Source organism: Strix aluco, chromosome 7 (assembly GCF_031877795.1).
Source record: "Strix aluco isolate bStrAlu1 chromosome 7, bStrAlu1.hap1, whole genome shotgun sequence".
In the NCBI taxonomy this organism is placed as follows: Eukaryota; Metazoa; Chordata; class Aves; order Strigiformes; family Strigidae; genus Strix; species Strix aluco.
In genome coordinates this window covers 10,090,112-10,116,666 of record NC_133937.1, presented here as the reverse complement: position 1 = coordinate 10,116,666, position 26,555 = coordinate 10,090,112, and the positions used below count along the sequence as shown (strand labels likewise).

Sequence of the window (26,555 nt, the reverse complement as noted above, 5' to 3'; positions counted from 1 at the left end):
CACTCAAAACACCTTTCTGCTAATCCTTTTCTGGACTCTAGCTCAATTCTCTTTATTTCTGCTGTTTTCATAGGTCTCTCTTCACCACTGTTTCACTGTCTGTACGAGGCAGTTTGTTATATGAGGGAGGAGAAAGTGTCCCGTCATCTCTCTCCTGGTGTGATGTATTTCTTACTTTCCATTTCTATCCTGCAGCTCCATTGCTTCTAGCAATGGTTGTTTTCTTTCCTTTCACCATGTCAAACATGCCCAGTATATCTGTAGTTACTCATCCTCTTCATTTGAGAATCAAATGGCTTCTCAAATATCATCTGGGCACTTTTTTCTTATTTTCCTCTATAAAATATTTTTCAATAGTTGAGAAAATGATCAGAAAATAGAATAGTAATTATCAGATAAAGTATCTCAGCAAACTACTTTTTCCCCACAGGTAGCATGTAGGAAGGTGTTAGTGCATGATGAATAGTGTTTTCGTAGTGCAGGTTTTTAATCTTGGGGGAATTTATGAATTCAGAAGAAAGATCCCTTATGAATTGGATTTTTGTTCTTCACTTTTGTTTGGAAAATCTTTTTCTGTTTTTTTTTCTAGAAATTCCTATGTTATATGCATTTTGGGTGATTGAAAGTTAGACCCACAAGCCTGTGCAAATTGTTATGGCTTCATTTTTACTTGGGTAGAACGAGGTCTGACTGCTCTTGTCTTTCTTTACATATGGAAGTGGCAAAAGATATATTTTTTTTTTAAGTCATCTGTGTAATGATGCTTGTGTTTACTCTGATAACAAGAAGTTAATAAACCTTTTACACATCCCCATGCCTTATTTTTTCTTGGAAAAAAGCAGACTTTTTAATGACAGTTTACTAATACAAGGAGAGTAAGCATTCTAAGAATTTTTCAAATGATACAAAAGCTCACAGACTAAAAAAAGTCAAAAAAAATGAATAGAAATACAAGCAACACATTGTGGAAAATTTCTTAAAATTTAGCAAATGACACATTTCAATGCAAATCTTAACAGTTTACGATTACAATTTATTCCAGTTTTATTCCAGGTACTCTGTATTTACTACTTGTGCAAAGAAATCTAGCTTCTCTCCTTTTGGCTGCTATATTTGACACTGCAGAATTTTTTTTTTTTCTTTTCACAAACATGTATAATTTTCTTACATATGCTTGGAAGATATACACATACATGAAATTGTACTGCATGTGTACCTGCATCCTGCTCAAAGAAATTTGTAGGGTTCAGAATTGACCTAATTCTAATGCTGTTGAATTACACGGAAACAGTCTTTGTCAGCTAGGAGCAAGGTTAGATAGACTTTCATGAGTTGTTTTATCAGTGAAATCCACAGTAAAATCAATGGTGATTTTTTTGTTTTGTCCAGCTTTTGATAGCTATCATATTCTGCCTTCCCACCCACCCCCCCCCCCCCCCCAGGTAATTACTTTGTAGTATGAACTAATGTTTTGTTAAATTGGAGGATCTTTTACTGTACAGGCACTTGCTATGATTTGTGAAAGACTTCTGGACACCCAGTGCAGACTCCTTATATCTAGAAATAGAGCTAATTCAATTAAATTATAAATACAGCCCTGTAGAGATTTTTGGCAGCATCAGGTAAAAGGAAGAGAAGTGAGGTCGTGTTGGATGTGTGGGAGGACAGTAAGGATGGGAGTTAGACAGGTGGTCATGCAGATTGTATTAGAATTTTTTCTGTGCTATGAAAAATGGATTGTGCCCTTACCTTAAAGGATTAGCCTTTATATATATGTGTGTGTCTGTTCATGTAGGATACAGAGAAGCCACAGGGTAAGCTGTGGTGAACATTTTAAAAAACAGCCAATTGAAGGATGTTTTCTGGATTTTCAACAAGTGAACAAGTGACCCTTTATAGATGTACATAGTGTACTGAGGGAAATTAGAATAACCTAACAAACAGTATCAATCTTAACGCAAAGTTTCACGTAAATCTGTATCTTATCTCCATGAGCATCCTTGTCCTCATTGCCATTCAGTTTAATACTCCATTTTTTTTCAGGGAAGTGCTTTCTGGAAATCTGTTTTGGTTCTTTAAATTATTAATGTAATTAAAATTTATAATTTTCTGTCATTACCTCTAGGAAAATAGAGATTGTAATGTGAAACATAATTGTCTCATTTTGCAATTTGTGTTATGATAGTTGAGCACAACTAGAGCAGATTTAAATATTCCCCTGAGCAATATGGTTAAGTATTACAAACTAACTGAAGTTCTTTGTATGCAGATAAATAAATAGATAAATGAATTCCCCACGTGACTGATATTTGTGTGCAAATAAATAGATAAATGAATGCCACAAATTCTTGAAGAGTAAACTTTGACATTAATATGCCACATGAACAGAAAATAGTGTTTAAAGGAATACCCTTTCAGTGGTGAGCTGTGTGGTGAGAACTACTACTAGCCTGGGTGAATAGTCAATCTTACACTTATGTCTGCCTACCAGAATATTTAAGTGTTCCCTGAAATATTTGGAATAGCACACTTCTTTCCCTTAGTAGAAGAATAATCCAGTATAAGAGCACTTAGATAAGAGAACATCTTTTATCCCTGGGTGAAGTGCTCTCGCTCCATCATTCAAGAAATTCAGTATTTACAGGCCAGTGCGCAAACTGCTATCAAAGGTGCCAAGCAATAGGGAGGCAGGCTCTTTAACCTTCCTTAAAGCATATCGCCGAAAACAAGTAGAAGCCACCATCTGTATTAAGAAAAGATTTTACCCCATGTTGCAACTTTATGGGATCATGAAAGCCAAAAAGAGGGCATATGATATGGAATTTTGCAAGGAGCACTTGCCTGGCCAAACCAGTTGATAAGCTCTACTTAGAATACAGCATTCACGCGTGCCACAAATGGTAATTACTGTATGCTGTCTTGTGCTGTGTAATGATCCAAGAACAATAATTGGAAATTTGGGATACATTTGTTTGAAAAAAACCCCTCTAGGACCAAATTAGATTATTTGCTTAGTTGTCAGTTTCACAGTGTAAAGAATATTTTCATATCATGTACAGGAAAGAAAACACATTGCTTTTAAACAAATAATGAGATGAATAGACTTTGATTGTAAGATCAGTGTGAAATGCTTTTTCCCCTGTGACTCCAAGACTTAGAACTATTTTTATGATATGTGCTGTTACTCTGATGGGTGTAAAAGTAAGAGCCAACTTCATATATACTTGCTTTTCCTTTTTTGGCTCATTTTTTTTTTTCTTTTTCCCCCTGTATTTATCACAGTTAGAATGCAGGTGACCTTTCTGCATGTGACATTTAAGGTTTCACGTGCTGCTAAGCCAGGACTGTGAGCTTTCTGGCAACAAGTCTGCAGTGCCTGCCTATGCCAGGCAAGAGGAAGGCATGCATTTCCCTGGCCAGGGGAGCCACAGCCGGGCTGCTCCAGTGCAGGATGGTGGTGACTTGCTCTCCTCTGCAGTTCAGGCACTCAGCCATGCTTTCCTGCTCCTGAACCTGCCTGAAGTGTGCTTTGATGCTGCCTGAGGCTGTAACACCCTGTGAACTAGCATGGAAAGTCCCAGAGTTACCATTAGCTTTTAGAGCAACAGCTCAAAAATGCAGGCATAGACCTTTTGTTCCCAGCACTTCCAACAACTTTTTTTTTCTATGCTTTTACATTTCTAAAAAGAACCCAATTTCTAAAAGGAATCAATCATTTGTTGGTATGAATGTCCATCAGCTGAAAAAAATGCAAGATGTTCGTCTTGGTGTTATGTACTGAACTGAGGCATTGAGGGATTTAGCTACTGTCAGTTGTCCACATAGAAAAAGGCGGCACTTTCAGAGTCAGATTTAGCCCAATTTAAATTCTGAATTTCCCTCCAGAGGCTCCCGATTTTCTTCTCTGGCTGCATAGTAACTAGGCTTTTACGACTTGGTGCCTATAGCTATGTGGGAAGAACCTGGGTTAATGCGTCTAACATAATTGATCTTCTCCACTACCTTACTTCTGGAAATCCCATCGAGGAAGCAGTTCTGGTCCGCTACGTATAGGCTTATGTGTCTCAAGTCAAGCATTTGACACAGGCTATGAGATATCTTTGAAAGGCTGTGCATCACTTGGGAGGTCATAAAATATGTGTGGTGTGAGGTAAACTGAAGGTTTGGATGATTCGTGATTTTTTTTTTTTTTTTCTGTTTTCAGCCACTCAGTCAGAGTTTGCCTGCCAAGTGATGCAGCCTAGGGGGTTATAAGTTAAAGCTATCGCATAAAATCGTCACTCCCTCAGACCACAGCTTAGATATGCTGTGTGGCTTTAACTCCCACAGCCCCACAGAAGAGAAACCCAAGGCAGCAGTCTGGAGGGATCTGTAGAGATTGTGCGTCTCTTTTGGTGTCTACCTGCAAGGCTACAGGTGCTGCCCAACATTTTCTATAAGCCTCAAAATCTTTGGCTTCTATAAGAATATATTTATTTTCTGATTTTCTGTTTTCACACCACACCAGTTGGTCTGTCGTTAATGTAATGAATTTCACCTTCTGCAAAGTTAAAAATTCATGTTCCTAAAAAATGATGGGAAATCGGCAAAGAAGAACTAAATTGAGCCAAAGCTACAGTACTAGTCAACCGTAACAAGTAATTATAACAACCTCATGGTCATTTCACTCACAGCTTGACAGAGAAAATGGGAAGAAAACAAACTAATTTTTTTCTTGAATGTTAAAAGTACGGGGCCAGGTTCACTTCTGCTGATGACCCATCACAAGGTGTGGGCCCTGTTAACCGAGTAAGTACAGCAACATGAATTATTTGCAGCCCCCTACCCTGCAGGGGGCTGAGAGCAGCCCTGTGCAGGCTGGGCAATGGGTTGCCCAGCAGTGCAGCCAACGTGTGCTGGAGACAGGCTGATGTGACTTGCAGATGCTGCTGGTGGCAGTGGTAAGGAGCTGGGATGTAAAGCTGCTCCCTGCGGAGGAGGAGCCTGGGGAAAGGAATGCAGCCAGTGGTGCCACTGCCTGTCCTTCCTCACAGTGGACTCCTGCCTGGAAATAACCATCACAAGCTGTACTGCTGTTGTGATTTCAGGATCTGCTAAGCCCCTGATTTTCGAACTATTTATCCTGGGGTAAAAAAAAGAAGTTTTGGTTTTGTGGGGTTTTTTAAACACAAAATACGTAAAGCATGTAGTTGAGTTGGCTTCAGTTGCAATATAAGGGCAGTAGATGCAGGCTCTGTCCCAGGATGGGTTAGGAGGCTGGGACATGGGAAGGTCTGCAAAGAAGCTTTAGACAGTGTGAAGTCTGGAAAGAAGAGAAGTCTGTCCTTGAGATCGCCTTATGTCTTATCCCAAATTATTCTGTGTGCAGAAACTTGCACTACTAAGTGTGCCAATCCCTTCCATGAGGTTTCTCCTGTTTTTTATTTCCTAATACAGATAACCTCAAAAGACTTCCTTGAGTCATTATCAGGATTAGTCTGCAGAAATGATCTATTGTTCTTTTAGGAAAAGTACTTTCTTGTAACATTGTTCTTAGGTGTAAGGGCCATATTTCCTAAAGACGGTTATGTTTTTCATTTGTTGTTTTGTTCTGAGGAGGTAGTGAGGTTCTATTCTGTTAAACCAAAACTCTTTCTATATAAATTTGTTTTGAAGGCTCTTGTTTTTTTACTTAGAAATCTATTGAGACTGTCTTTGTGCTTTCCTGTGAGGAACTACCTCTGCAGTATGTTAGTATTGCCAAGATAGATGGTACTGTGTTAAGCTGTTTTCTTTTGCTTGAGATAATTTTGTTTCGGATGATGCGTAAAAAAATACCATTGTTGTTATTAAACACAAAATAAGAACATTTGGCCTAGACTAAACATGTGCATATGTAACTTTTTTCTTCTATTGTCTTTTTTAAAACATTTATCCAATATTGAAAGGAATATATAAAACATCTGGACAAATATATATTTGTAAAAGACTGTGTCTTCATTCACAGGAAATCACCGATAATGAAATACTAGAGTTGGTACATAGTGCTCTGGGGAGGATGACAGTTATCCGGCAAATTTTCCCTCTCTCAAGGGACAACAATCAGAGATGCATGAGGAACAATCACCGAATATCATCACTGCTGTGCGATCCACAAGAAGGCTATCTTCAGATGCTGCAGGTCAGTAGCTGTGCCCAGCAGAAAAGTCCATCCTAGGTATTTGACATGAGGGAGTTTTCTGTGACTATTACCTCAGGAAGAATAAAATGAGTACTGATAAATCTGAGCATGTAACCTTTGGTCAACTTTTCCTGACTTATTTATTTTATTTCCCAGGACTGAGTGGTTTAGGTGTGATGTTATGTCCATGGAGTACCAGCAAATGGTTGCACTAACTCAGAGCTTATTTTGTATACTTCATTCTCTTAAAAATCTTTTTCTATTTGAAAAAAGAAAAAGTTATGCTATCATAGTCTTGCAGTGTTACTGCTTGCTTATTATATTTGTGCCTATTAGACATCTGCTACGAAAGAGTTAATCTGGGAGGAGAACAGAACTCTGATAGGTATTGGGCTGTGGAGCATTTCATTTTTAGTTAAATGGACTGAATCCAGCTGATGTATTCAATCTGTCCCATTTCAATAGTCTCAGAAGTCTCTAGCAGCTGATAATTGTCTGAGCGTGTGAAATATGCAGTACTAGTTCAAGTTCCAGATTTTGGTAACAGATTTGACTCTGGTGTAAGCAACATCTCAAGATTTCTTGGCAATTTATCCCAGATATCAGATTTTTTTTTGCAGTAATTTAAATATAATTTTAGGTGCTATTTCCAAGGATAGTGCAGTAATTTAGAAACACAGATCTTGGACTTTCAATGGGACTCTGGTTTACTTTAGACACAGTTAAGAATCTCATTTGTATTACTGTTGAAGCTGTTGGATAAAATGGAAAACTTTAGTGAGACTGAGAATATAAACTTGATTAGAAACTTTTAATTGCAAATTTAGTCTTAACCTGAGATGGGTTGAGCAAGGCCACAGTGGGTGTGCCTGTGAGTTGGCAGGCGTGGGTTTTATGTGTTAGTGTGAGTCTAGAAAGGGCTTGGTTAGGCTGTGGGGAGGAGGCTGTTGGTAGTTTGGGCTGCTGCAGCCTGGTCAGGAAGGCAGTGTGGGGTGAGAGGTCCTTCTGGAGGTAACTCGTGCTGGCTTGAAAGAGCTTCTGAAGAGCAAGGTGTAAGGCTTATGGGAAACCAGGAGAGGTAGGGAAATTCTCAGGAAGAGAGGTAGATAGGTCAAGATTTTCCAAGGAACATGGATGGGGATGTTTATTTTACTTATTTGTGCCCTACTAAAAACTTGTAGCTGCAGAGACTGAAATTCTCTGAGAGAGGGATATGGACATTTCCTCCTTGAAGACAACCTCTGCCGACTCAGGTTCTGTCATAGCAGTGCCAAAGTTTGGGAAATGCCAATCACATGCACTGTAGTTCTGAGCTCTGGTGTATTCTTTCCGCACAGGGGAAAGTCTATGCTTATCTTGGCTTAGAAAGAAAACAAACTTTTGATCTTTGTTAGTAATTCTGAGGTATGCTGTAATGAGAACAAAGGCCACTAATTTCAGATGATCAAAGCAGTTTCCAGTATTTGGAAAAAATTATCTATCCTGCACCAATAAATCACTCACTGGGGAACAATCTTACATTACAGCAGGATTTTGAGTATTGCTGTCTGTGCTGGTTTATGCATAATCTAATTCAGAGTCTCATCTGAAGGGCTCTGACACACGTCTCTGAGCAAATTCTTATTTGCTAAAACAGTAACTGGTTTGCTAGCATGAACAGCCTTGTGCCCTGTTACCAGACTTCACTGACAGGGACCCTTTAGGAAGGACCCTTCTCCTGCTGATTCCAAAATGTGGGTTTTGAGAAGTAAAACATTCTCAGTTTCTATCTTTCAGAAATATTACACCACCTTAGAAACTGTCCTTAAGAGAATAGGACAATAATGCTATGCTTTGTCCATTAGTTCCTTCTCTACACACTTAGACAAAAAAAGAAAGAGATATAAAGAAGTGCAGAGGTATAAAGTTTGCCTTTTAGAGTTGATTCCATAACTGTCATGTCCAACCACACTGGAATGAAATATCATGAAAGGTGAAAGGCACTTGTGACATCTCTCAGATTAGCTGTCCCCAATATATCTTGTGTTATCTTTAAGTTTCTACAGATTGACTATAGGATGCTTTTAGCATGTGCATTTATATCTAAAGCATTCCATAACTGCATTTTTTTCATAGGCTTTGCCAAAACATCTTACATAACACCTGTGGGCATACAGCTCATAATAATTTCCAAGTATGACTGACACATTATTAATGGTCCTGCAATTCAGGTACTTCCAATCTTCTGTTTCCTTTTTCTTGCTTAAAAAATAGTTTTGACCTTTTGCTGTACAGAAACACATCACTAAATTACCCCTGTTGCCAGAGGCTGCAGTAGCTCCCAGCTCCATGTCAGGCTGCATGAATCCACCAGAGGCAGTGACTGCCTGCCAGTACTGAGTCCTTGCATTACTTTGAAGTAGTTTGATTAACACCACAGTTTGGAAATCCCTGGCTCATTCTCCCTTGGGCAATCTCATATTAATAATTCTTTGTAGTCAAGGTAACTTACCAGCTATTGTTGGTTAATTATTTATTTAATGACTTTGAAGAAGAATAAACTAATCTCTGTCAGCCTCTAGCTGTAAGATTTTTATAGGGGAAAATTTAGCATTTTTAACAACCTAGTAAAGAAAGAAACATTTACGTCATGGATTATTAACTTTGTTCTGGCTAAATTAATGAAAATCTTTTTGGAACGATTTTGTTCTCAGTGTCTTTAGTACCATATCCCGGAAAGTTGTTTTTCAGTGGGTGATCATCCCAGTTTGGCATTCTGACAAGGCTTTTAAAGATCAGGCTGTTCTGCAAGCTCATCCAAAAACTCATCTGTTCTGAATGCTTTGTGGAAATCCAATCTTATTCCATCAACCCGCTTGTCAAAATTTTGCTCATGCCCTTATTTCTTGCACATATAATATACCCAGCTGGGTTTCTGCTCCAACTGGAGAGAAAGCTTTATAAAGTTTCCCATCTTGGTCATTTTATTTGAGTTCAGAGGACTACGTTTATCTCTTTCTTATTCTTCATATATGATTTTCTGTGTCCATCTCTCTTACTTTTTTGTAAGTGGAAAAGCGACAGTTTAGAACTTGCTGTCTTCCATTGGTGATGAGTATCCTGTGGTTTGGGCCATCAGTATCTGGAGAGAGAATACTGAAGCACTTCAGGATTTATAGTTAAATCTGGTTAGTCCTAGATAGCCCTAGTAAGTATCCCTGCATGGCATCTGAATGGTGTTTATTGTGATTACTGCTATTAAACTGTTTAGATTTTTTCAGACATAGCCTTACAGAGTCAAATTGAAGGAATTTTAATGCATAACCTGCTTATTTCAAAAATCTTCCCCTTTAAATATTGGTTTTGAAGCCTGTCTACAAACTTGATTTTTAATAAAGAACTTTTTTTTTATCAAGTTATTCATGATGTGTTCATAAACTAAAAACCTTTTTTTAATGTTTTTGAAGAAAGATTTCTCTTTAGAAATGTAATTCTCATTACAGTTTCTTTCTTCCCATATTTACCTTTTATACAGTCAATCTATGTGAGATTCTATTTACATTAAAGCATATATCAGGGACACAGTGTATTTAAAATCACTTAGCATGGTCCAAAATATAGAGTAAGATTAAAAAGTCAAAAAGAAAACCCCAGCAAACTGTGTCACAAAATTAAGGAGGTTATTCCTCACAGGATTCAGAGTTCAACCTCTCTGCTGAAGAGGTATTCCAGTCATTGCTTTGACGTATTTGAACAGAAGATTTTGAGAAGTGTGGGAGGGTATTCATTGAAACAGCTACTCTTCTCCCTGTGTAAAAATTTTATTCTTCAAAGAGTTGACCATCAGATATCTTTGTAGGCATCTCTTAGTAGTTGCTCCTACAGAGCTGCATTTTTATTTATGAACTGTCTTTTCTTCGGGAATTACTGCAATTTAACTACTGTAAGTGGAGTTATTTTTTGGAAATGTGTTTGGCTGCCTAAACTTAAGGGCCTGATCCTGCAGTTTTGTCCAACTAAATAGTCTTACTCTCATTTGACCTGTTTACACTGCTGTTATTACACAGCTGTTAAGTGCTACTGGGGGCAGTAAATATTGACTAAGCCCTATTAAAGCATTCACCTTTTCCCATAAAGGATTGATGAGTCACGTTTTTCTTTTTCTTTCTTTACAAACCTATCTCTCTAACAAAGTTTGATTTGGACTTTTGGCCAGATGTTCAGTCATGGTGAAGCTCTTTCTGAGTACCACATGAATGAAAAGTATCCTTGAACTGACTTTACTGCCCGTTGTGTGACATAATCTCTCCCTGAAGCCCAGTTGCATGTGTTTTATACAAGGTACATTAGCAGAAGAATTGGTTAAAAAATCCCAGACAACTGCAGGTGTCCTCTGGCCTGCATGGGATTTTGTGAGCACGCTGGAGGCTAGAACCCCAGGTACGTTCTGGAGTAAGCTTTTCCTCTCTGCTCAGACTACCTCTTTTGGCTGCTGGAGTTCTCTATTTACATAATTATTTCATTGAATTTTTGTTCAGTGCTCTATCAGGAAGTGGACAATGGTGGCTAGAAGAAAGGGTCAGTACCTCCATTTTTAATTGTTTATTGCCTCTGAAATCTAATTTGGACCTATATTTATTTATAAATGAGGTAGGGTAAAATTATAATCTTATACTCTGTTTTACAATTCCAGTATTATCTCTTGTCCTCCTGTCTGACTCTTAGTTGTGTTCAGTTTTCTTTATCAAATGTCTCCTGCTAGACTGTCCCTGGACAGTTAGTGTTAGCTGTGCCAAATTCTTGAGATGTTTAGTGAGTGAAGCCAATGCCTGCAGCTAACAAGCTTGAGCATTACAGGGTAGTCCAGGCCTTGTATTATTGTTAACATGTTGTTATAAAACATATTGAGTAAGAAAACACTCATAATTATGATAAATACTCATAATAAATAGCTGAAGGACAGTGGGCATTCAGAGCATAGAAACTGTAGGCAGGGAAAAGTGGTGCGAGATGTGTGAATAAGTAAAAAGGGGGAAAAAATAAAAAGGAAAGAAAAGCTGCTTATAAGTAAAAAAAAAAAAAAAGATTCTAAGAGTGCAGTCTTCCAAAGAAATCTTTGGAAGCCCCATTGTTTGAGATACTTAAAACTAGAATGGGCGAAGCGCTAAATAATACACTAGCTAGATTCCTTACTGTCAGAAGGCTTGAATAAATATACAGTTGAGGACTGTTTTTCTGTGGTTTTAGGAAAATTTTATTCAGGCTTTCATTTGCCTCAGTGATAACAAATAGCCCTTTGGAAGTCTGAAGCTAACATTTGAGTCTTTAATGAACATTTGTTTTTTGACTGTGGTTTTCTCATGAATGCCAGACTGCTGGCTGTAATTTTGTTCTCCATGAGCAGCAAAGCATGTATTTAAAACACAGGCATTCACGCAAAGTCTTACAATGGGCTCTGCAAACTAATTTAAGAAAATTAAATAGGTCAAATTTTCAGTCTCTGCACTCTAGCGATACCCTTGTAAGCATGCCCTTATACCGTAAGCCATCCATCTTCACTGCTCCTGGTAAGATGCATCCTGTCATTAGAGATACAAGTACGTAACTGCGTTTGGCAGTACTTGAACTTTGAAAGTTGAAACACAGTTTTTAGGGCATGCTGGTGTGTGCATACGCAAGCACAATGATATCCCTCCCCAGGCAGCAAGCGTTTCTGCTGCTGGCAGGCTGCGCTCGGTCTGAGCTCCTCTTCCATCTGCTTCATCCTTGGAGCTGACTGCTGTGGCCACTCACAGGGTGATTTTGGCAGCAGCAGGGTACAGATGCCCAGCTTGGGAATGAGTTTTTGAAGCAGTGGCATCTGGGTGTCAGCTTGTCTTCCCAGCTGGTCTCTTCAGTGGTCTTGTCTGGATAGAATTCTGACTCTGCTGGCAGCTCAGAAGTTGGGGTCAGTCTTTGTGGCTTGCTGGTCTTCCCAGAAGAGCACTTGTCTATGATTAGTGCCTCTGAAGGAGCTAAAAGATATCTTCATATATTACTTTAAAAATAAAATCACTCTGGAAAATCTCATGGAATTCACATAAAAACCTCTATAAAATTACATTTAATAATGTGATAGGAAAGATTTCCATTCTCATTTAAAATTTCTTTTCTGCTCTACTAGCGTATGGTGGATTCTTTCTTCATGGCGAAAAAAAGGTTCATAAAATCTGGAATAATTTGCAGAAGATATACCATAACATGCCTAAAATTACTCATGTACAGGGCATACTCTTTAATATATTGGTGAACAGTCACCATCATTCTTATAGCAGATAGATCAAGAAACATTTCAGTCAATACCTCCAGATCTCACAGCTCTCAGCAATAAAGTGAAAGAGGAACTGAAAATTACTGTTTCTTCCTCCAAACAGGACAGAAATGAAACACTTTTTTTCTCATCTAGGAATTTTTGCTATATGAAGGGGAATCCCTGCAGGCAGATATATGTCCTTCCCTTCTCTGTTCCCCCTGTGAATATATAAATAGGGGAAATAAATGCACCAGAGCTTGAAAAACCCAAAGCAGCCAAGTACATTGCCTTGTTTTTTCTTCTCTCTTCTTTTGCTACCAATTCTGAATGATACCTGAAGACTAATTTTTTGATTTACTATTTTCTCATGCCTCTGACAGCACTGGTGGAAACAGTATAGCTGGTCCCTCAGGTATCTCCCAGATTCCCTTTCCAGTGGTCATGTTTGTATTCAGAGGGAGTTTGATAGTTAGCTGAAGATTAACATATGTGTGCAGGTGCAGTAACAATTGTACACAGGCTTTGTCCACTGAATCCTTTTTCTTTTCACAGCACCGCTATTCTGAACATTACAGCAAACTCATGTTGCAAATACAATCTAGTACATATCCAGAGATTTTGCTGTATTAAAATGAATATAATGGAAAATAAAGGAAATTATTATAGCCCTGGATTTATTGTGAGATCAGGCCAGAATTTCTCTGTCTTAAGTAACTTTTTTCTACAAGAAAATACATACATAGTAATGAATTCAGGTAAAAGGGAGTATTATTTTGAGAAGAGGAGCATATTTGAGGTGTTTAAGTATTCTTATTTTCTACCACAGAAAGGAATTAGGAAAAAAGAAGATAAAAATATACCCCACAGTAATTTAATAATATGTCTTACTGTAGGTATTGAAGGAATTGACTGTTCAGCTACACTCACACAACACTACTCGGGCATCAGATTAGACCTGGTTCCATAATTCTGTTTTCTAGCACAAAGCTAGTTGGCCATTTGGGGTTAGACAAAGTGAGTAGAAAGTAAAATGTAGAAATGTATGCATGTAATTTTTACTGGAGTAAATACTCAGATTGTACGAAAAAAGGAATTTTGCTGATTAAAAAGTACCATATACTCATTTTTTGGAGGAGGCTTTCAGTAGAAGAGAACTGGAGTGGCAAAATACCAATGGATAAGTGAGTACAACAGGATGTGCAGAATATTCTTTCCATGGCAAAAAGTAACTTGCTGTGTTCTCTGCAATGTTTTCTTCTGCCTTGGTACACATTTCTAGATGTACGACAGAAGGATGTAAACAGTGGGAAACTCCACTTGTGCAGACCCTTTCTTGCTGTCACTCAGTTTATATCATTCTTTCAAAAGAAAATAATGAGACGATAGTGATAACATCCATTATAGGTCTAACTGAATGGTGAGGATTATGTTGGCAAACACAATATTGTTTTGTTTTGCTCTACAACAGAAGGTAATTTGAGTTGGATGCATGATCAGGTAGGCTAAGATCCTCAAAAGCTGTTCTCTCAAGCTTTCAGTCCATTATACATGCAGAACCGTGGCAGCTTCTCTAAGAGCATGAAAAGTACAAAGAGAAGGAAAGCAGCGTACCCAAGTACATCTTATATTTTCCTGAGAGCTCTCTGCTAGCAAACCAAGCAAACTGGTTTTGGGAGAGGCTGTAGTTTTCCAGAGCTGAAAAAGAACAGTGCCAAACTGAGAAAATGCAAAGCATTTCTGAATTGTGGCAGTTCCAAGGCAACAGACAATGAGTTGTCAGTTAAAAGTGAGAGTGTAAAATCAAGTTCAGTGGGGAGCAAAGAGGATCATGAAGGCACATAAGAGATTGCATTTTTCTGTATGCACGTAAAATCTACTTCTAAGCAAGTGGGTTTTGTGGTGTGTGGTTTGGGGTGGTTTATTTGGGGGGTTTGAGGTTTTGTTTTGATAGGGTTTTTTTGCGGACAGTAGTTTGACAGAGAAGAAGAAAAGTGCCCTGTTGAATAATAAGGATTCACCTGATTGCTTTATTTGAAAGTTGTTTGGAAAACATCTGCAGAGTAGGGAGACAAATGAGACTGAGTGGAAGAGAGTTAGTTGTTGGGACTCCTATTAACTCTTCAACTACTTACTTTTCTTAAAAAGAGGAAATATGCAAATTAGGTGCTTTGGAAGCTCTTTTAAAAGGAAAGGATTAACTGGATAAAATAACAAATATTGGGAACGTGGACTGCTTGTTCAGGAAGGCTGGAAGAAAAGCAGGGAAAGAAGATGGCAATGCCAGATGGGGGAGATTCTCAGTGATAGCATCTCATAGGTTTTGCATGAAACATTTCATGCATGAACATGAAACATTTTGTTTCTGAAGATTAGGATTTTAAGATATCAGAAGTTTACTTGGAGCTAGTGATGCAACAGTAATATATGTTTAAGCTTTCACAGCTGAGTGACATTTTTATAGGAAATATGCAGCTGCATTAACTTCCACATGTAGCCCTTTCCTGCTCTCTAGGTACCATTTTCTATGGTGAATTAGAGAAATCCAAAAGATAAACGGCAAATCTGTTGGATCATCATGAGTAAAACCTTCAGCTAGGAGACTATCTTTTTAATAATAATAAAAAAAAGCTGTATCTGGCAACTGAATCTGGCAACTGATGCTAACTGGAGATTTGAGTTTAGTAAAGAGTAAATGAATACCCCTGAATCTATGCATAGATTTGAAAAAGAGTGCATGTAAACTCTGGAAACAAGTGGAGAGTATCTAATTATTTCTTAAAAATCATTTCTCTCAGCCAACTTCCACTGCTAAAGTTCTACCACTTGTGGTGGACACCACTGCATATCAAAGATCTGATCTTGTATTGCTGGCCATGTCTTGGTTTGAAAAATGAAATACATAGGTGAGCATTACTAGTGTGGCGTTCTTACTAGAGCCTTTGTCATCAATTATTGTTTTCTTTATCTCTTATGTAAATTGAAGAATAAGGAGGCAAAAATCAATAGCTACAGAGAAAGTAGAATAGTAACCAGTCTCCTGTATATTTGGTGGAGAAAGATAAGACCAAAATAATACTGTCATTTCTCCTCCCTCTGTTCTGAACAGTTGCATTACTATTATATTTTGCTGTGCCAGAAATTACTAAGGAGATTGCTCAAATGAACAAAAAGAACAAGAACTTAATTCCATATTTTTCTCCTTGCTGAAAGGACTGACAAAGTAGCAATCCTTGTCTTTTCATTGATAGGTAGCAGCACTGCTTCTACAGCTTGAGTTTATATTTGAACTGTGATCTGTCACGTCTTTATGGCACTGCATTGCAGTGGTGTAGGTAATGCACAGGCAATGCAAGTGTGCCAGAGTCCCTTGGGCAGAAGGGCCCAGGCACCAAGCAGGAATGAAGGTGGGAGTCAGCACTGATATTTGTCTGAATTGCCTTGACTGTTGAACATGCCAAACATATGCAGCTTTTAGGTTTTATTTATGTCTTCTTTTGTTTTGTTTTGTTTGCTTGATTGTTTTTACAATTTCTTCTAAAGGATGCTCAAATAAACAAAGAGGCTCATTCTTCTTATTGTTTGCAGGTTTCCAACCTGTACCTGTACGACAGTGTGCTCATGCTGGCCAATGCTTTCCACAGAAAACTGGAGGACAGGAAATGGCACAGCATGGCAAGTCTGAATTGCATGAGGAAATCCACCAAACCTTGGAATGGAGGACGATCCATGCTAGAGACTATTAAGAAGGTGAGAATAGACAAACCACAGTTGTGTGGGCAATTGAAAGTGTTGCTTCATTTCTACCTGAGATTAGCTTTTGAAGAGGTTTTTGACCTCTATTCAACTTTTCTTTGATTTATTACAAGCAAGTGATTTACAAGTACCGGGAATGATCTACAGCTATTAAACAAGCAAATGATTTATTACAAACAAATCACACACACTGCAGTGTTGCTCCAGCGGTGTGTTCTACTTCTGTTATTCTCATAGCTGCTTTCTGTGGATGTAGTGTGATTAGGAATAGACATACAAACTGACGTATGCATGCATCATAATAATTTCCCCACAAGAACTTAAGGAGCTTGAGGGGCCAACCAACGATAAGGTTTAAGACTTATGTTCCATGTACTACAGCTCAGCTAGCTTGGTAAGTTAGCTGAGCATTGCTAAGTATCTGTTTGTGTACTGTAGCCCAGAGCAAAAGGGTTCTGATTTAGCTAAGTTGTCCTTAACAGTTACACTGTCTTGCAGCATGTTGAATTAATCAAAGATGGACAGTACTGTGACTTTGCAGATGCATGGTAACTTCTTTTATGAAAGTTATATGATCACAAATACTAGTGGGAAAAATACTTAATTTTTACTATACTAACTTTAGCAATTATTTGGAAAAAAACCCCCGTTTCTCCTATATATTGATGAAATGGTTTTCCTCTAGTAAAATGTTGCAATTTGATCAAGTGTTATGTTATGCTCTGACTGTTCCTAATGATGCCATCCTTTGTTGCTCGATAAATTCAAACTTTAGTGTCATTTCAAGCTTCTTTGCTACAAACCCAAAATCAAGCTCCGTGATACTTTCACAGAGAGGTTTTAATAATACTTAAAATTTTAACTTTTCTTCATGCCTCTCTTGGGAGCACAGCAGGCACACTCTTTCTTTTGGACCCGGACTTCATGCCTTTATATTCAACCCTCGAACTGAACCTGCTGCCCTCAGTTACACTGAAAGGGCTGTTGTCTCACAGTCCACCAGGGTCCTTCTACTTTTCTTTGGAGTCTGTCTCTGTGAATGGTGGAGATCTGATGGCTTTTTTTCCACAATATAGAGTGGATGTGTTAGTGCTAAAGTAATTTCTGGGAAAAAAAAAAAAAAAAAAAAAAGTCTTTTGTCTGGCACTATGTTTGAGCTATTGAAGAACATGTAATTGCCACATTTAAGTTCAATGTAAACATTTCCAAAGCAGATTTGTCATACCTTTAATGAAGAGGAGTGTTTATAAAGGCAAATTTGTTCTGTTCTAAAATTTCTGAAACTTATTTCCTTAGGGCCATATAACTGGGCTTACTGGTGTTATGGAGTTCAGAGAAGATGGCGCCAACCCCTATGTTCAATTTGAAATACTGGGCACTAGCTACAGCGAAACATTTGGCAAAGATGTGCGGAGGGTAAAGATATGCTGCTTCTTTCTCTCTTTTGTTGTCCTCTAAATAACGTACACTCTACTTCACAGGAGAAAATGTTATTCTGTAAGAATGAATTAGTGCTACACTGCAGAAGAAATTTGCTAGAAGAGAAACATTTTCTAATATCTTACACACTTAAATCTTGAAAGCTAATTTGGTAGCTTTTTTGGTAAGCAGGAGACTGCCAAGTTGTTTCCACATGTGCAGTAATGATGCAGTGCCACAACGATACTGTGAACATAATAGTGAAGACTGCATAATTCTGCTCACATATTTTATTGTTAATTAAGATATAATTGATATAACTGACACTTGTCTTACTAAGGAAGCTAACTGAGACTATAAATTACCTATACACACAAAGATGTTTCAAATTACAGCTGCTGCAAGAATTTGAGATAAATAAATTAAAAAACTCGACAAGATAATTTCCAAAATGGATGATGCTATATCACGTAAAGTAAAGGAACAAGGACTGATGGGGATTAGAAGGCAGTTAGAGTGCTTCCATGGAGTTACTAAATTGTCATAGACTAAGGCTACCTCAAACATGTTCATGCAGAGGGAATGCTCCAAAAATACTTGAAACTCTCAATTGAACAGTGAGGTTCCAACTGGAACCCAAGCTACAAAATGACCCTAAACTGGTCAGCTAGTTGAAATACAGACATTACCACTCTATGGTAATGCGTCCTATATTAAGCAGAGATGAACAAAGAGGATTCCATGAAGAACTAAAATTTATGACATTTTCTGTTTCCATTTGACATTTTTTTTCTGTATTTTGTTTTGATTCACCTGAATTACATGACCCTAAATGGAAAAACAAAGAAAGATCTTCTGTTTACATTATGATCTCAAATAGCTAAACCTGAGATTCTGTCAGAGTCCAATTTGGCACAAGGATTCTGGACATGGAGCCAAAAACTTGCAATATCTATTAGAAATTCCACAGAAGGAAGAGAAGTATTTGAAATGCATAAAGCTCCAGGATATATAATTGAAAAACTTCTGTTGCCAAAAAATGTCTCTGAAGATTTCAGACTGGCTAGGCACCCTCCTGTATTGTAATGACCAGAAAAGGCTATTCCTCAGTCCACTTTCATTTCTAGAAGGTTCGTACTGCAAATGAGGAAGTCTAAGTTCCAAACACTACCTGAATGATGAAAAATTGTCTTAATTTTGTTAACAGTGTTGCCTATTTAATAAAATGGAGTTGCTGTAGGAGGTCTAGAAAGCAATTCCTGTTCATAAACAGAAGTATGCACCTCACTTCATGCACAAGTATGCAAATCAGAAGTATCCGGTGCCATGTGAGATGCTGTGGACTATCCTACTGTGTTTCCAGCTGCCACTACAGAAAAGCATGAGTGTCCTGTCAGTGCTGTGTTATCCCTAGCAGATGGATGCCATGGGGTGTTTGTGTTTGGTTGCAGTTTGTTACAGAATCGCCAAGTAACTCTACGTCATATAATTGCTTTATGCTTCAGTTTACCTTTCAGTTAACTCGGCATGATTGCCACTCAGAACAGGTTTGAGGCATTAAAGGGAAATTATAATGTATGAGTATACATTATTGCTTTTTTTCTAATGTACATTTCAAGTATGGTAAGACATATACAGAAGCTCTCATTTCAGTATGTGTAGCACACAGACCAAATTGAGATATAATCCAGATGTGTGAACTGGAGATAGCTAAAATATCTCTCAAAAGGGACCACAAGGCAAAGAAATAGGTAAAATGACAAATGGGAAATTGACTCAAATGGCTAAACTGATACACGACTGATCGCTTTTGATCCCTAATGTGCTACTTTGGGATTAGGTGGTTAATATAGGAAGACTTAACTCTTTGGATGTTAAATGCAGAATACAGTTCCCAAAATTAAATGGATAAAAAGCTACTGGCTCTGGAATACTACTCTGAACTAAAATGAAGTTCTGAAAATGATCCTTTTAACCTAATATATAGAGAGAGCAAAAAGTCAGCAATATGCTAGACAAGTCTGTAGAAGAACTTGGAAGAAATGATATTTCTTAGAGCAACATTATCATGGAACTACTGGTATTCAATTATTTAGACATCCTGACTTTTTATTATTGCAGCAAAAATATGTTAGAGCTCAGAAGTACTTTTAAAAGCTCAAAAAGTCATGCTTGTCTCGTTTATATTACTTGAGTGAGAGATTTATTGTCAGTTGTTTCCACATCAGCCTTTCCTCAGATTTAGCTGTGGAGGAACATATTTTTGGTGAAAACCGGAGGATTCTGTCTACGTGTTTATCTTTTCTTCTGTATGGAGAGCATCTGTATCTATTCATCCCTGCCCTGACCCTACAAAAAACATTTGCACTTAGAATCTGTGACAGGGTAGGGCAAAAGAGTATTACATTGAGTGTTGAGCCTTAGAGGAAATCCAGTCAAAAGCTAGTGGACTTTTAATATTCAATATCCCTTAGAAAATTTCTCAGGGATCATTTCTAGCAGAAAGACTCCTACGAGGATGCCCAAGATAGTAACGCAGATCTGGCAGGAATTTTCAGGGCCTTTCTGTAGAGGTATCTTGCCTCTTCCCAGTTGCCCTGATATCTGGTCATTCTGCAGACAACTGTTCCTTCCACTAGGTGTGATTGAGTTATGAGTGCAAGTAAATATATGTATTTGCTCGCTTAGTATACCTTCTCCTTTATTTCACAAGTCTAACTCCATATTTTTGTGGTAAAGTCTGATAGTGGCTTTTGTGTATTTTGTGTGTGTTTTTTCTTTTTCCTTTGTTTGGGAGTACTTTAGTGAAAGTGAAACTTCAGAAAATGTTCTAATGTCTTTAGTTTAAACATAAAAGAACAGGGTATGTCCCTTAAGGTATACTACCTTGCTTCACAAAAGGCTCAGGTGATTGCCTTCTATTCATTGTGTGCATGTGGAGGTTGAGAAAGCATGGTGTATTCATGCTTAAAAAAAGAGATCAGTGTGGTGACTTATCAGGGCACTTGAAAGTTGAAGGATAAGATTGTCAGAGAAACTGAAAAGGCTTAAATGCCTAGTGCTTGATGTTTGCCAGTATGGTTTATGTTCCTAATGTCTGTAAACACCTTTAAAAATAGCAACCTGAGTATCTGTACATTTAAAAAAAAAAAAAAAAGTGGATATAAAGAGATAAGGGAACTGTAAAAAGTATAAAACATAACAAAATTAACCAAAAAGAGAAAAGTAATAAGTTTTATAGCTGATGCATTGCTAATGTTTTAAATTAAATGAAATTGGAGTACAAGAAAGAATGAAAGAAACACAGAGGAAGTATAAATTGGAGAAACAGGAAAAAGTGGTATAAAGTGTTCAGGTGAAGTGTATGGAGCAGAAGGAATGAGACTAATAGGCTATTATGTTCAAAACCCTTTGAGACTTTTGGGATTTGCATTTGTAGTGGATTAAAAAACCCGTTCTCCTTTCACCTCTTATGTCCACCCCCCATGGTAAGGGAATATGCATCAAATTCAGCACCAGCTTTAATTTCTGTAATTGCTGGGTTACTCACCATTGAATGGTCTTCCTCTGAATTTAGACTTAGTGACATGCTTCTTTCTTTTCTCTTTTACATTCTTATTTATTCGTCCCTTATTTCTTTACCTCTATGGATATGTAAAGACTCTCTTGTATGTTTAAATTTTTCTGTCTTCTACCTTAAGTTCCTTGAGCCTTTGGTTCATTCCCAGCACTGGCAGTGGCTGGGGGTGATCGTTACATCATTTTACTTCATTGGCTCACTGTCCCCATCTGTAGCATGGAATTGAGGGTACTTGTCTGCTTTGTACAAAGTTTTGAAGTCTCATAGAAAAAGAGAATGCTAGCAAAAACATTTAGCTCTTAACATTGAGAAACTGAATGAATCATAGTATTAAAAACTGTGTATTCCTAGTTGTATGAGAGAACATCCACTCAGAGCTCGTTTGGTATTGTCAATAAAGAACTATATCCCACTTCCCCAGCACAAGGGACATGAAGTGGGAAAGGATGTCAGGACTACATTAATTCCCTCCTTATTGAACATGTATATTATAAGTTCTTATTAATGAAAGTCTTGCTGTAACTTTCAGAACATCTGAGCTGGTTCCTATTTCTCATGTTTCTGTGCTTGGGTGGATTCTGCACAATATAATAGTTTGATGATCCAGCTGTGAGAGCAAAAATAAGGGAGTCAGGACGCCAGGGTAGAAACTCACTAACTTACAGTGAGCTCTTGAGGTGTAAACCTATTTGTTCTCATTTGACCATGTATGCAATGAATACCATAACAACTAACTGCCCTTGTAGGGATGTGATTAGGCTTAGTTAGATAATGCCAATTTATCTTCATCTTCATCCTTGGCAGGAAGATCTTCTGTAAGTATGAAATGATGTTGTTATTTAGTTTATTTTATGACAGGGATCATATTTTTTCAAAAGCAATCTGCAATTCTTTCCCAAGCTGACTATAATGAAGGCAGAATTAATGTTTTACACACATGCTGTATTTCATAAGAAACATTCTGTTCAAAATGATAACGTTTACCATTGGTTATTCATTTCTGTCAGCTGGTATATTTTAAATTAGATTTTCTTGAAATATCATCTGCTTCATAAACAGTCATACTTGTTTCTTCCAGCATTTCTGAGACAGATTGCAGCAGTCACTGTAAGTAGTTTTGTGATATGTTTCACAGTCGTTGAAACCCCATTTCTGAAGTCTGATACAGTGCTTTAATTGGGATTGTTACTTTTAGACAGAACCTCATTATTATCATGATGAGAAATCCTACACTGCTTATTCATTGCAAAAAGGAACTGTATTTTTAGGGGTCTGCAGTATTAAGTGCTTTCATCTGCAAGAATATTGCCAAGTCACATCATACGCTGCTAAAAGATATAAATCGAAGAGAATTAGCTTAGGTGGTTACTCCTGGAATTGAATCAGTTTTACTTGTATGGAAAAAATGCATAACCAAATTGCTTGAGTTTAGCTGTAAAACAAATGCCTGCCTCCAGTTTGAGCACTTCATAAGTATGCACTTGGGTATAGTAATTGGGTTTAAACTGTGTTGCCAAGGTATATTTCAGCTGAAACGTAAGACCCCTTACCTTGTAAAGGGAAGGGCTAATAGTCCGCTTATTCTGGGTAAAATACAATTTCCACATATTTACATTTAGTTTAACTTTCTTTTCTGCTTGAGTTGATTGAGTGTCATGGTAGAATAATTTGGAAAAAGAGTATTGCGATTCACCCTGTAAATACATTGTGTCAAACTGAAGAAAAATCTGGAATATTTTACTCAAAAAAAAAAATCTTCATTTTTTTTAATTGTAATTTTCTGTACAAGAAGGATGTGAGGAGTAAATATAAATGCATTCCTTGCAAATGCCCTAGGTTTAATTATTGTTGGTGAAAAATACAGCTGAACATATAGGAATGGCTGTGATCAGTTTTTAAACTATAGAAGAATACCAGAGAAGAAACATGATGAACCTGAGTGCTTTTTTCTGAAATGACGTGGGGTCCCTGTTTGCTCAAGTTCTGCAAATGTTTGTTTTTGGGTTTTTTTGTAATTGAAATATTTTATGTTGTGTATGCTTTCATTGTAAAATTATAGATGAATTACTACAGTCACTAACTGAAAAGTAGGTAAGCAAGTTTAGAAATCCATTTTTTGTTGCAAATGTGATACATAGTTCTTTTTCAGTTTTTTTATTTAATTTTATGCTTTTGGAAAACATTGCCAGTGGGACCCATGCTTTTGCGTAAACTGTTACTTGTATTTGCAAACACAAAATGCTGTATGTATTTGCAAATTATACCAGTGTCTACCCTGAGTAAAACGGATGTCTTGCAAATTTCGGTTGGAATTCCTCCAAGCATAAGATCATGCTGGTCTTCTCCTTTGGAAGACTGTTCAGCTGTTTATATGACATTTTCACAGCACGAGGCTTGAGGCTAGATTTTAAAAAGCAGCTCTATCTGAGTTATGAGCAGGGCCAGGATACCTACAGCAATTAGGACACTGCTGAAGTTTCCACAGCCCACATGCACCACTGTCTCTATGTTTAGAAATTGTGTTTAATTCATAAGTCACATACTATGTCATACTTACCAGATTATAATGAATCTCGGGTATAACATTCTCTTTTTTTAACGCATATGCAATATTGCATAAAATTAGGCTGTTAGAAGTGTTAAAATCAGCCTTCTAAAAACAGTTACATCTTTAATTATAGAGTTTTCCTCAAAGCTCCTATGATTTATTGATGGATCCTAGGAGAGTATTCAGAATGGGATGAAGAGAAAGCCCCTTTTGGTAGCTTAGCTCATGAAGAATTCTGTGTTCAAGTGTGCACACTATGAAGAAAAATGTATTTCCATAGGGAAACAGGTCAAGATTTTCTGAGCTTAACACCAAAGAAAATAGAAAGTATTTGAAAAAAGCTTCAGAAATTCTTTTTACCTTTTTGGAAATCCAAAGACAGAGATTATTCGCTCTTCTCTTTTGCACGGCATCAAAGGCGATAAGCCCGCTACTCCAGAAATGAAGGACAGTCTTTCTTTTTCCTTACTTCCTGCCCTAAGAAATATCTTTGAATTATGATTGTTTAAAAATCACACCAAAACTAGAACTTTCTGTTGAGTGTCAGACTACTTTTAAAGTGTAATGTCTTTTCAGCAAAATCACTTTGAAAGATATTAATGATAATGCCAAGATACAAACTCAATTATTTTAACTAACAAATCAAATCTTGGCTTTCATAAGTACATAAACTAAGGAGTTCTAACATCTCTTCATTTGTAGCATGATTTCAGTGTTGAGGACAGTTGGAAGGACTGTATGTTGAGGGAGACCACGCAGAGTTTCCTTTCTGTAGTGTTTGAAATGCATTTAATTCTTCTAATTATTGTTGTTGTCTTATATGACTTGGTAAACTGCAAATACGTGTAGGTGCCAACATTTCAGGAGTAATTTTAAAATCCAGGATAACTATGTCGTCTTCATCTGTATATTCAATATGTCAAAAAGGGAATGTTTAAATACAGGTAGTTAAGCTGTTTAGTCATGCTACATCATATTTTTGTTAAGAAAAATAATTTTTTATGGTTTGTTTAGTCCTATTTAAAACAAACAACAGAAATAGAATTTATTTAAAAATCCCCTTCTAGTTTTGCTTTTACTTCTGCCATATCGTGCCAGATTATATTACTGTATACCAGTAAACAATTTCACGTGGAGGTTTTCCAAAGACAAGCTTAATGGCAAGATATCTCAGTGGTTTGCCCAAATGTGGGACACGAGGAACTTTTGTGTCACGAAGTGCTCTATCTGACTTGCTTTGGCTTGGTTCCTTACTTTCATTATACTTTTAAAAAGAATAACCTTAATTCCTCAATTTACTCTTTTGGAAAGATGCATGCAAAAGGACATCAGAGTTCTAATTAAACCTCTTTGTCCATATTGGCTAATTCACTGAAATAACAGTACTTGGCAGAGATTGCCTGCTGGTGTTCCAGTTCCTGGCAGAACTGCCTTTAAATTAAGGACTTTCTGTTTTCAGACCACAGAGAAAACATTCAGTTTTACCTTAAAATAGGTACAATCTATAGTCAATGTGAGCCTATGTCAAGGAAAGCATTGTAAAATATGCCTGGTCCAGTACCACAATATCTCTTGCTATAGGAGTGAATGAATTTATATACTTGGGTAAAATACACAGATATCACAAAATAAAACTTGTTTTCCATTTTGAGACAACATTTTTTCACTGGAATGGAGACAGTATCAGGCATAGATAATAACTCTTAAAATTGAATATTCTTTCTGAGCATGACATATATGTGGCAGGCTATCCGATTATGTATGTCTGTATTTTGAATAAGTTAATGAGTGTGATGTACAAATATATAATAGAGTTTCCCCACAACATGATTGCTAATAGAACACATTTTTAAGTTTTATGCTGTCAACAAAATATATTTCTTTAAGCAATATATAGTAATATATGCATATATTTTAAGTATTTTCCAGCATAAAAGAGGTACATGAGCAGAACACAATAATAATTTAAAATATTGACACTATTCAAAAAGTCAGTTGTTGGTATGTAGCTGAAATAGCTATTAAAAACAACAACACATTTGAATTCAACTTAGACCCAATGGGCAAAAAGAAACTCCAACAGCAGAAATCTCCCTTTGAATACTGAAGCTCACCAAAATCCACTTCTGATGGAGATTATTGAGAACGATTTCTAGAGGTTGAATCTGTTAGATGAATCACCCTGTTTGGCCTAGGAAGCCATGCCTTAGCTATTTTAAGCGAAAAATATAATTGCCACTAGACTGACTGGAAAATGGGATAGAGGTGATTTCTTATGTGGCTGGATTCCGGGTCATGCAGAGCTTAAAAAAATATTAATAACCTGAAATGACACCTGGATCTGAAATGGTGAGTAGAGTATCACAAAGAAGAGGTGTACTTTGCTGACACTGACCATGCACACAGTTTTTACTTCATGAAGACAGGGCAGGCTCAGAAGGCATCCTGTTAGTACATTGTAAACCAGACAGAAGTGTCGTGTAGAAGAGCTCAAGTATCTTAAGTGGCCAAATCATCTTTGCAGTCAAAAATCTCTTATGAACAATTATATATGTGTCCTGAAATTAAATTGCAAGTTGCAGAAGCATCTGATTGCGTGCCTTAAGCCCATTGGGTTTTATACATAGAATTGTACAGTGCATAAAGCACGCAGGATGCCAGTAGGGTATTCTGCCTATGAATTTAAGATGCCACGAAGAACTCAGTGATGTAGCTCTCTTTCTGTATTCATTAACTTTTGTACTGTTCTTTGAGATCACTGGATGAAGGATGCTATTTGTGATCATGTAATTCTTCAAATGCATAAAGTAAATCTCTTTGAAAC

General features: G+C 37.2%; 1 protein-coding gene across 5 annotated transcripts in view; it reads left to right on the top strand.

Moving 5' to 3' along the window:
• GRID1 (glutamate ionotropic receptor delta type subunit 1) overlaps nt 1–26,555 on the top strand; it is a 621,552-nt gene that overhangs the window by 500,498 nt on the left and 94,499 nt on the right. For all 5 annotated transcript variants that reach the window (XM_074830422.1, XM_074830421.1, XM_074830425.1 and 2 more), the window contains 3 exons: nt 5,987–6,160; nt 16,017–16,178; nt 17,481–17,600. In XM_074830422.1, the coding sequence (XP_074686523.1) occupies nt 5,987–6,160; nt 16,017–16,178; nt 17,481–17,600 (456 nt within the window). The remainder of the gene's footprint in view (nt 1–5,986; nt 6,161–16,016; nt 16,179–17,480; nt 17,601–26,555) is intronic.